The sequence below is a fragment of the Talpa occidentalis genome, unplaced genomic scaffold (genome assembly GCF_014898055.3).
Source record: "Talpa occidentalis isolate TD23 unplaced genomic scaffold, MPIMG_talOcc4v2.1 talOcc4.11, whole genome shotgun sequence".
NCBI classification, from domain to species: domain Eukaryota; kingdom Metazoa; phylum Chordata; class Mammalia; order Eulipotyphla; family Talpidae; genus Talpa; species Talpa occidentalis.
In genome coordinates, this window is record NW_023601104.1 from 35130010 (window position 1) to 35142220 (window position 12211).

Sequence of the window (12211 nt, forward strand, 5' to 3'; positions counted from 1 at the left end):
TGGTGGCGCTGCCGCAAGTGTGCTGCCACGCAGCGGCCCGGCACGGCCGCGGCCCGGGTGCGGAGGACCTGCGGCCCCCGGCCTCCGCCCGCGCCCACACTGGCCGCGTCCGGCCAGATTCCTTCCCGCGCCTCCGCTACCGGAAGTGCCGACCCAGACCCACAGGCCGGGTCCTCTCCTGAGAGAGCGCGAGCCCAGGCGGGGGGATACAAATTTCGCGCGGCTCGAGCTGAGGGGAGCCCTAAAGAGGGACGGACCGGAAGTGGCGGTTGTCATAGCTACCAAGGTGGTCGGCCTCCCTGTGGTGTCCTCCTCCTCATCCTCCAGCTGTTTTTACGAGCCAGGAAAATAGAAGGAGGAAGTGCTGACGCAGCAACAGCCCCCCTTCTCCCACCCCTCCCCCCCAATATAGCCGGAGGCTCGAACGCCGGAGTTGGTCAGTGAATTTCAGAGGACCAGACCGGAAATGATGGTTTCCATGGTAACCCCCGAGCGGGTTGCCGGGGAGATGACCCCTTTCAGTCTTTTCGAATCTCCGCTGTAGCGTCACTTCGCAGGCAGATCCAACAGATCCTGGACTATCTGCTGCCATGATTCCTGGGAAATACCGCTCGGTTTCTGGCCGGGCTGCGAACAACGTATGTTGGGGCTTCTACTTTCTCTTCTCGTTCATATCGTCCTTTCTGGGTGGCGTCTTTGTCTTAGGTGATGGGCTGTGTTATTAGGGCTGGGATTCCTGGGCTTACTCAAGCTTTTGTCTGACTGACCGAGGTTTTTAGATTCGTGGACCGGACCTAGGTTCTTGGAGAGTATTTATTATTGTGTGATGGGGATTCAAAGCCTTGTCCAGGATCTGTGTATCCCAGAAGGTGGAGCTGGTCTGCTGTGTAAAGCTCAGTTCATTTAAATTCCTTTAGCCAGTCAATTCCTTTTTTTTTTTTTTTAATTAAGAAGAGAGTTTATTATTGACAGACACTTCCATGTCCTTCACCAGCTCACTGAGATATTATTTATTAGACCTGAGATGGAAAGTGTTAAAAGCCTGAGGTGCTAAGCAGAGGGTTAAATTACTGCAGACATTTTGGAAAATAAATCATAGAAAAACCTTGTAATGCTTAGTTGTAATTTCCTTGTTTTCAAAAAATCCTCAGAATATGGTGATGTACCAGAAACAAGTCCCCAAAATGAGCATTTTGCTTTATTCTAATTATTTTGTTGCATCTTTTCTTGTACTATTTTTGGCGAGAAGTGGGTATATGTGTGTGTATTTAAGTTAAGAGCGTATTTTATGGCTTAATTTTTACATTGCAGGTGAACTGTGGGCTTCATCTGGTTATTCAAACTTCATCCCTTCCTGAAAAAAACAAAGTAAGATTTAAGCAGATTTGTATTGCAACTGAAGCTAAATTGTTTTATATTCTACACAAATAGCATGATTTAAACAGTAGAATGTGAGCTGGAAATTTTTAGCATATTTAATCTCCAATGTCAAGCTAATTTTTATTTTCTGCCTATATAAAGACAAAAAACCTCTTTTGAAAATGCAATTATATTTCACCAGTTACAAGAGGTCAGGATTTTTTTTTTTTTTTGTTACACTTAAACATTCCAGAATCCTTAAAATTGATGGCACATCATAGTTACTTGAGAATATTTTCTTTCTTTATAGTGGGTAAAACAATGGTATGTCTTACTCCTGACAGAACCTTAGAATGGATGAAATGTGGAAATTTGGGGGGATATGTCTATACATGCCATTTAAAATCACAGAAAAAAAAACTGTTAGTGGAAATATATTAGGGTTAATGCTGTTTAGCATTTCAGATATGAAACATCACATTCTTTTTTCCTAAACTATTTGCCCATAATTGCCCTAGTATTTCCAGTTTCTGACTTTTAATTTGATTTTTGAGATACACGATTTTCTTATCCCTCACCTAAGCAATCATATTCCAGCTGCCTCACAACTCACTCAAAAGACAACACAACTTTACTTTTTTTTTAACAAATTGGATTCTCCAATCATTACAAGTCAGGATTTTCCTAAAAATATTGCTAAATACATGTCACTGGAGAAACTCAAAAGTAAATGGCAGAATTTATAGATACACAGCTTGAGGAGGGTAAGGAAAGGCATAAAGAGGGTAGGTGGAAGGACATCATTGGTTTAGGAGGCAGCAATTGATTGCATTATGTGGATGAAAACAAACGCTTGGAACAGAGACCAGGTGATAATGTGGTTAATTAGATTAATTGAAATGAGTACTGTAATTTGGCTTAATGGATTTCCTTCTAGTTTTCCTAACATTTCCTATTGTTGCATCATGGTATATATTTCTAGAAACTATGTACGTCGCTAAATTCTTTCCAAAGCATTTCTTTTCTCTTGTGTGAACATATGTTTTGAGAAAATACCTATAGTAAATATAATTCACAAAGACATAATGTAAATGCTATTATGTTTATAGTATGAATGAACCAGAAGCATCATAATTCTTTCAAGATATATATTTAAAGTTTTTTGTGACTCATCTTGAGAGGTGATTTTGGTTTTCCCACTCTTCTTGCCAGGTAATTACTTAAAATAATTTGGAAAAAAACTTTCGTAGAAGTCTGGACTCTTAAAAGGAATCTAATAATAAAAACTGTGGTTTTATTCAACAGAATTCACTTTTCATTTTGTGTTTTTTATTTTCATTTCTGAAAATGATTCTTTTAATCATTATACTTGCAAGGTTGTGGAGGATGGAAATATGTCAGATTGGCACATGGTTTCATTGGACTGTGTTATTAACTCTGATTTTTTTGTGTGTGTGATAATAAAATACACAAAGCAAAAATTTACTGTTCTAACTTGTATAAATAAAAGGCATCAAATACATTCACAGTGTTGTGAAGCTATGATGACCATTTAGTTTTAGGACTTGACATCTCTGGAAAGGGAATCCCTGTACCTATTAAGGGGTCACTTCTCACTCCCTTCCACCTACCTTCTAGAAACCTCAAGTCTGCTTTCTGTCTCTATATATCTGCCTATTCTGGATAGTTCATATAATAAAATGCTACAATATGCTACATTTTGTGTCTGATTCATTTTACTTAGTGTGATGTTTTCAAGTTTCGTCTATGTTGTAGCATGTGTCAGTTATAATTATCTTCAGTACTTATTATTAAAATCTTCAAATGTTTTTATCTTAAATAATGTTTTTTAGGTTGAATTCAGGATAAATAAAGAAGCACCATCATTTCCTGGTCGACTCTTACAACATGACCTTGAAAGGAACTACTCAAGTAGGCAAGGTATTTTCAGTGAGTAAGACCAGACGTGGTTTCTTTTCTTTGTTTAATAATGTTGATGCTCTAGATTTAAATAGCCTTGAGTTAAAGGTGAAATGGCTCAGTGGTTAACAGTTGGTGTGCTATTTGTTTGAATCAGATTGGGTTTATATATGCAGCATAGTTATTTCCATGACAGAAAAAAATATTGTATTTTATTTTGGGGGTGGGCTATGCACAATAAAATGGAGAAGAATGTTCAAAATACTGTATTAAAACTAGGAAATGGCATACTAATGAGGATAAGAGTATGGAAACACAGATATTTAGAAAATATGGAAGCAATGGAAAGAGTAGAAAGTCAGGAGCAGGAAAGAAAATCTCCCTTACTGGAGTGTACAATTGTAGACATTTTATATCAAAGGCCTTAAAAGTTAGTGTACATCATTTGGGCTCTTGTTAAAAATGCAGGTTCTTAGTGCTTGCCTTCCCTGATTCTGATTTTGTAGGTCCTGGAAATGTGCATTTTGATATTGATGTGCTTTGTGAGATATGCTTTGGAAAAAACTGCCTGATATGATCTAGTATATTTCTAAAATATATATTTCACTTCAAGAAGAAATTTACTTTAGTATATTTGAGTAGTTAGTTGGTTGCTGACCATTGTTAGCTATCTGTTATGTGCTTATGTTATACATTACAGAATCTTTATATACAGTATTGTCTCCACCTAGGAGTTTATATGAGAGAACTGATCAGTATAGACCTCTCTAGATTGTTCATCTCATTATTATAAGAACATGTGGCAATTCTGAATATAGATTATTTTTCCCTTTTTGTTTTGTTACTCCTGAACCTTCCTTTTGGGCCCAGATACCTCATCTCATCTCACATGACTTTTCTCTTTCTCATATCCTATACTTTTGTCTAGGCTAATTGCTAGACATGATGTCACCCTATCTGCAGTTTCACTATGCAGGAAGCATTTTTCTTGCTGGTTTTGGTACTGTTCAGTACATAGTTATTGAGTGTATACTATTTGCCAGACCCTTTGTTAGATGTGAACTTGAAAAATCTCAAGTAAGATGTTTCATGTTTGCATTGTGAATTTCCTTCACATTTTTGATAATTTCTTAAAATTTGTTTTCTAAAGTATGAATCAAACTTAAGTACTTTCCCCAAGCTAGTCCCCTTGTATACATATTTGTGGGTGACTGATCAGGTAAACTTATTTAAGTGGTAAAAAGTATTATTAGATATTTGCTAATAAGGAAATTGTATGGAAGCATTGAATTTTGTGAAGCTAAGAGGTAAATTAAGCCATATATATGTATACACACACACACACACACACACACACACAAATAATGACCTATCAAATACAAAATTAATTCTTTAGGGAAAAATAAACCTATTTTTTTAATTACAAGATTTTATTATAAATTTCCCTGGGCAGGCTACTCATTTGTACCTGGTTGTTTCCAAATACTCATAGAATGTTGTTTTCTTGACTTTGTACTTAACATTCTACCTCTGGAGGCATAAAACTTTGGAAAAATTGTAAGTAGTACTTTATTAGGAAAAGCTTGGGTATCTCTATCAAATTTACTGCATACTGATCATTGTGATTAATTTTATCCCATTTCTTATTAGTCTCCATGTTGCAGAATTAATTGCACATATATAATAACCTATAAATATAAATGAACCAATGGTATTCCAAGTAAAAAAGCTCTGTGTTTTAGTTAGTCTAAATATTGTTAAGAAGTAACCCATATATCCTTGAGATTTTGCAAGAGCAAGATATTACAGGGACTACTATATAGTATAATATCAGTTAACCAGAACTTAATTGACTAAATCACTCAATTAAGAATTCTAAAATGTGTATGGAAAGAGGAAGAGGCAGTGCTAAACTCTTAAGATCTTGTAAATCACTGAATAATCTAGAGTCAGAATTTCAGTTACCAAAATAATCTGAAATAAGACTTATGTGGCATGTACTGTATCATCTATCCAGTCAATCACCCGCCCATCTGTCTGTCCATCCACTTTCCACCCATCCATTCACCTACTCATTTACCCATCTACTATCCATGTAGTCCAGGATGCTGTGCAGTGAAGATGCTTACCAATGTAGACCATTATGTTAAGACAATCTTAACACTTTGAGTTCTTCATTATGGAAGAATTTTTTATTTTCTTTTTTAACAAAGGTAATAGTACTAAATAAATTTCCAATTAACTTATGTAAGTTGGAAATTCAATTTACTAATTACCTACTGAATTTAGATTCTACCAAGAATATAATATGACATCCATCTCTAAGAAATTTATAAATTCAGTTGGGAAGACATGGGCTATCTGTCTGGTAAATTAAATGGTGACAGTTAATTTACAATAACAGGAAATATTTCAGTTGAAATTTTGATTCATAGTAATGCTGTTTATATATGTATGATTCAACATCCCACAAATATATGTAGATGTTTGATACACACACACACATACATACACACACAGATATATATGCATATCTATATATATGGGGGTGTTTAGATATCTACTTAAATATGTGGCTGTTTCAACTGAAGATCTCTCTAGTTCTCAGTCATTTAGAGTCTCTTGTTTGTGAATTTTAAGGCCTATCACTGTCAACGTTGCTATATATGGTAATATGTATGCATACTGTAATAGTGATAGTAAGATCACCATGTGGATCGTGCTTTAAATGGTGACTTCTTTGTGTAATAGGGATTGAAGAATGGAGATAAAAATCCTTTATTCACTGAATATAAATTAAATTTACTCTTGATTATTTTTATATACCAAGTCTTATAAACTTTAAGTCTACCTCTTAAATTGAAGCTTGACTTGAAGCATTTACAGAACAATTTTAAAAACCTAACTAATGCTAGCAAGAGAAATCAAGGCTGTCTGTTGTTTGGAGTTTTCCATTGATTGATTGCCTGTGAAACAGGTGACTAAACAACAGTGAACACTATAAAATTTTATATGTATGTCCATTAATTTTAAGATGTGACATTATTACATGGTTGGTTAGTTGTAAAAGAAAGATCATTTACTTGAATTTTGAGATTTATTATTTCACCACTTATACATTAATGATGTATTAAGAATGGACTTATTCTCTTTCATCTCTCCAGCCAACATCACATTTTTCCCCCTTATCACCGTCCATTATACTCCTCTGATTCTTTCTCCCTCTGCCCTTCTTCGTAATCTCGGAAACCTCAGTTTGGTTATCAGTTATCAGTGTCTGTCAGTTTAGAATTATTTTTTTCTGTCAATTTATTTTCTTTGTTTCCTTTTGTTACTGACATATATAAAATAGACCAATATCTGTCTCAGTTACTTTGCTTCACGTAATTCCCTTGAATTTCTTCCATTTTGCTATAAATGGTGACATTTCATCTTTCTACTGTAGTGGAAACTAGTTTTCCACTGTGTGCATATACCACATCTTCATCTAATTCTCTGTCAGTGAGTACTTGGATTGATTCCAAATCCTAGCTATTGTAAATAATGCTGCAGTAAACATTTTGGAACATGTATTTTTTTCAAGTTGATGATTTCATGTTCTTTGGATAGATATCCAATTGTGTGATGGTTGGAGCATAAGATAAGTCCAGATAGTTTTCCAAAATGGCTGTGCCAATTTTACATCCTACCAATAATGTATTAGGGTTCCTCTCTTTCCACATGCTCTCCAGTGCTTATTGTTGGAGGTCTTTTTGATGGATGCCATTCTCACAGATATGAGCTCATATCTCATTATGTCTTGACTTGCATCTCTTTTATTAAAAGTGACTATGAACATTTTTTAATGTATCTGTTGACCTTCAGAATATCCTCTTTGGAAAATTGTTTTCTCAGATCTGCCATTTTTTAATTGGGCTGGGTTTCTTTTCTTTGTTGTTGTTAAGTTACCCAAGTACTTTGTATACCTTGGCTATTAAACATTTGTCTGTTGTATAACATGTGACTATCTTCTTCCATTCAGTAGAGAATGTCTTTTTAATCTACTAATATTTTCTTTTGCTGTATAAAAGCATTTTCATTTGATCTAGTCCCACCCAATTGTTTATTTTTGCTTTTATTTCCCTTGGTGTAGAGGTAGAATCGCCAAAGATATTTTTATCATTGATGTCGTGTCAGGTACACCAGTGATTTCTTCTATGTATTTTATGTTGCAGGCCTTATATCTAAATCATCCCTTTTGAATTTATTTTTGTGTATAGAGTTATTAGAGAGTGATCTACCTTCATTCTTTCAACTGTGTTTGTCCAGTTTTCCTAGCCTCTTTTGTTAAAGAGACTCTCCTTTCTTGTTTTTCTCAGAATTGTTAGGGCTATTCAGGGTCTTTTAAGGTTCCATATATTTTAGTAATTTTTGTGCTACTTCTTTCAAGAATATCATTGGAATTTTAATAGCAATTGCATTAAATTTAAATATTGCTTTTGGTAAGATAGTCATTTTGACTATTGTCTCCTATTGATCGACATGGAGTTTATTTCTATCTCTATGCCTTGTTCTTTATCTTTTAATAGTGTTGTATCTTTTAATAGTGTTGTATAAATTTGTTGTATAAATCTGTCATGTCCCACCTTTAGATTTTTAACTAGCCAGTTAATCCTTAGACTAGTTTTTGTTTTTATTTTTTAACTACCTGATTTTTGATTTCCAAATCAGTTTACAAAATCGTGGTCCTTGGGTGTCCTGCTAGCAGCTGGTCATGTCACAGGACCGGTTCACTAGTAATCGTAATATCAGTTCTGAAGGCTGGTACTCCAGAATAGCATTATTAGTTATCTTGATATTTCAAACTCTTCAGAATAGTAGGGTGTGAGCGCTGATTATTTTGTTGAGGAAGCTAGGTGTTTGATACTTTGGTTTATGCCTTGCAGCCAGCAGATACCATTGCTTTACTGCTCTTTGTACTAGCTATAAGGAACTTGATTTTAAGTTATTATGATATTGTCTCATGGCTTACCAAAGAGTATGTTAGCTTCTTAGATTTGTTTTTCATCTTTTCACCTTATTTGTCAGTTTAAGCAACAGAATTCAATGGTAACCTCAGGTTCCATTTTAGTGCTTATAGCTCCCTTAAAGCACTTCAACGTCAATTGTAGCTTTTAAAAGATTTTCTATTTATAGAGGAAAACACAGTAGATTTCCTCCTGTGTCCAAACTGTCACTTTTGATGCATCACTCTAATATTATCTTGTTTTTAGAAACTTCACAGCATCTCTTTGTGACTGTTCTACATTCTTCGAGGTTTTTAGAATATATCTTAATATTCACCTGCCCTCAAACCCATCTGTAACCTTCTTCATTAAGTGAAAAATAATCAAATGCACATAAGTGTGAATATTTAAATAGGTATTGTTTTTACTTTGCATTTTGTGCATGTTATTCTATATAGTTTATTAATTTAGCACATTTGCCTTCTAGATTGAAAGTTACTTAATGGCAGAAGCAGCAGCTAATGGCAGAAGCAGTCTGTAAATCTCATAGGGTTGTTTATGCCCTGTGGACCCTAAACTACAAGTGTACAAGATTTGTTGGCATCCACTTTGATTTCTTCACTATTCTCTAATAGTAGCTGAACATACAAAAAAAAAAAGTGATGTTGCAATTTGCTATCCAAAACTACTCTAGTCTCTCTGTATTTCCTATAACAAAATCATGTATTGTGTAGCTTTGTGATAAACTTTTTGATATTTTGAAGGAGATGGAAGAGTAATAAGCCCTTCGCCTCGTAATAAATCATCATGCATCTCATCCACAACAAACGTGACAGAACTATATGGGCTGGAAATGAAAACTGCCACAAGCTCCTTATCAGCATTTGGAGATTCTACCATTCAGACACCTTCCAAGTCCAGAATCCGGCAGGGCTGTCATAGTGCTGGCCCAAGTGTATCTGGTAATAAGGGACTATCATCTCAGTTATGAGAATTAAAGTTTAGTGTTAGGAATCAGGATTATGAAGGGATAAAGATAGCACTAGGGAAGTTCTGTACTTTCAACCAATCTGTAAGGCAAGGGAAAAATTATTTGGCACACACAGAACACATAGTTTAGGTTTGATGAGGAAAGAAGCAACTCAGATTTAGTAATTTCAAAAATGAAGAGCTTTTGAAACTATACTTTCTAAAACAGATGTTTGTCGGTGCCAAAGTTCTCCAAATATAAGATTACTTTAGTTTCAAGTTTTTCAAGTTTTTCTTAATCAAGTAATTTGTATATCATTTTCAATAGGTGATCATATTAATTTGGTGAGTTCATCAGTGTCATCATTTCCCATTCTCCAACGTTCTTCTGAAGAGAAAATTCTTTACTCAGACAGGTTGACCCTAGAAAGGTGAGGACAATTTATTTTATTCAATTTTATTTTTTGATTAGATAATACATAGATTATCATGGTATAAGATTTGAAAGGTACAAAAGTCTTCCTCCCCCTTCTTGTTCACCACCTATCTAATTCTCCTACCTAGATATGATCAGTTACTAATTTTTTTATTTGTCCTTCCTGAGGCATGGGGTTTATATCTATATAATGTAAAAGATCTTGAGTATCCTCTAGCAGAATACTATAGCAATTCCAAAATATGATTTTGATGGAAATGGATCAGGATTGGAAAATTTTATAATGCAGTCCTTGCATGCTTCTGGGCCCTATCCAGTTAAGTTCCCTGTTCCCTCAGCTCCTCATCTTCTTTTAATCATTTCTTCACTCATTCTGCCCCAGTCACACTATCCCCTTGCTACTCCTGAATACACCAAACATGCTGACACTTCAGTACTTTTATCACTGTTGTTCCTCTGTTGGGAATTCTGTTCCTCTCCATATTCATAGGTGTACTCCCTTGCCTTCGGTCTTTATTCATCTGTTATCATCTCAAGGATGACCTTCCTTAGCCATCCTTTACAAAACTGCAAGTCCCTCTACCCCGAGAGTCTCCACCTCCCTTCTCCTCTTTATATTTTTTTTAGCACTTGTCAATCTCTAACATGCTAAATATTTTACTAACCATGTTTATTGTCTGTCTCCTAATAGACTATAAGCTCCAAAAGCACTGGGAGTTATGCTCAGTTCTTATCCCCAGCTCCAAGAACAGAGCCCTATACAAAAATAGACTCTTATGAAAGATTTTGAATCCATGAATATATTTAGACTTGATCCGCATCCTTAAATCTGAGCAGGTATCTGCAGGAATGGTGGATGAAGGGTTCTCCCTCTACCTTAGTGCTTCTGCTTAGCTTAGCAGTGCTATAGTGCTTTAGCTTAGCAGTGTATATCTGACTGTAAATTATTGTGTACATTTGTTTTTGTCGTTGTGGAAAAGCTCTTTGGAGTGTTTTATGTTTTTTGTAGACAAAGTAACACTTGAGGACAGTAACTCTCATGACATCTTTATAATAGTGTTAGTTTTGGGGATTCTAATGCTGTCTAGTATTTATAACTTTCATGATGTTATTGTAAAGTTTTGAGGATTTTGTGGTGATTTATATGTCAGTCTTTAAAAGTCTAGCCAAGAATAGGTACTTCAGCTCTTCAATTAAGTGTTAGTTGATACTAACAGGAGCCAGTATTTGTAAGACTGTGACATAACAAGTTAGACACTTGTGCTATTGCTGGGGGTGACTCAGGCAATTGTGAAGATGATATTTGGCAGTATGAGCCTCTTTGGGGGGAAGCAGATTGGTCAGGTGGAAAGTCAGGACCAAAGGAATTGACTCAGCTTCAAAAACTGCTTGTAACATGGTAGGATGACAAAGTGTAGGCATAATTTAGTCAGTACCAAGGTAAATTGCAGTCAAGAAAGTTTGAGTAGCAGCAAGATAGTCAGGGGTCATTAAGAGCTACTGGCTAACGGCATTGAGTTTGAAAGGCAGATCTGCCATACTTTGTTATTTCTTAACCAAGAGACTAAGGGGTTATTAAGAGTAGCATCCAGTCCTCAAAAGAAATGCTTGGAAGAGCTAGTTTTTGGCTCTTCTGGGAGTTAGGGTAGGTCTTGAGTACCATAAAGACAGCTTGCCAGCCTCAAGTAGGAACTTGAAAGGCAAAAGCGTAATTGAATAGACATATCAGAAAGGGGATAGGAGGTAACAACTCACAGATTTCATAGGCATAACAAACTCCCCTGGAAAGAACTGAGTTTTGTATGTTTGTTTGCTTTTTTGATAAATGACAGGTGCTCATGGGGTTCAGGGGTAAGCATTAGCATCTGGGATCTTGAGAAAGTGACTTTATTTCCAATTACAACGGTTTATATAAGTGGACTTTTGGAGGTTTTTATCATACCTTCCGTGATAACTGACTCAATTATTGGATAAACTATGAGTTGGAGATATTAATATGTTTGACTATGGGAAAAAGAGGGAAACAAGCAGGAACAATGAGACTGTTTAAGTTATTTGCTAAGCTGACACGTATAGATAAACATTTTAAAATAGAACACTTAAAATTTATGAAATAGAAGTACCAAGTTTGGTAGTATAATTGAATACATCCTAAATATTAAAGCACACATTAAAAAAATAAACTTGTCGTAATTTTTTTACATTTCCTAAATTTTTTTTAGGATTTATTTTTATTTATGCATACAAGAACTGGGGTGTAGGCCAGAGATATGGGGAGGGGTGAGAGGATTCCAGAGACAGAGTGGGGAGCAGAAGAGGCAGATCTACTGAAATACACTGCTGAGGGGAGCAGCAGCAGAAGTCTGCTGTGCCATGTGGGTCAGTTCCCTGGCTAGGGATCAAACTTGTGCTGCAGTGGCTGGTGATTGCTTGATAGTGCTGAGACTGAACCCCTTGTGTCACCAGAGAGGCCCCTTTTCCTCAATTTTAAGCCAATTTCTTTAGGGTCTACATTTTTAAACATTATACCTTTGTTAGCCAT

General features: G+C 35.7%; 1 protein-coding gene across 6 annotated transcripts in view; it reads left to right on the forward strand.

The window, feature by feature from the left end:
• Positions 1 to 284: 284 nt before the first annotated feature.
• The window catches only part of LRRC49 (leucine rich repeat containing 49), a 112568-nt gene continuing 100641 nt past the window's right edge, over positions 285 to 12211 (forward strand). For 2 of the 6 annotated variants that reach the window (XM_054688535.1, XM_054688538.1), the window contains exons 1-5: positions 285 to 638; positions 1312 to 1368; positions 3213 to 3309; positions 9029 to 9226; positions 9562 to 9664. In XM_054688535.1, the coding sequence (XP_054544510.1) occupies positions 591 to 638; positions 1312 to 1368; positions 3213 to 3309; positions 9029 to 9226; positions 9562 to 9664 (503 nt within the window). In that variant the 5' untranslated portion in view covers positions 285 to 590. The remainder of the gene's footprint in view (positions 639 to 1311; positions 1369 to 3212; positions 3310 to 9028; positions 9227 to 9561; positions 9665 to 12211) is intronic. The other 4 variants (XM_037502843.2, XM_037502842.2, XM_037502845.2 and 1 more) reach the window with 4 other exon arrangements.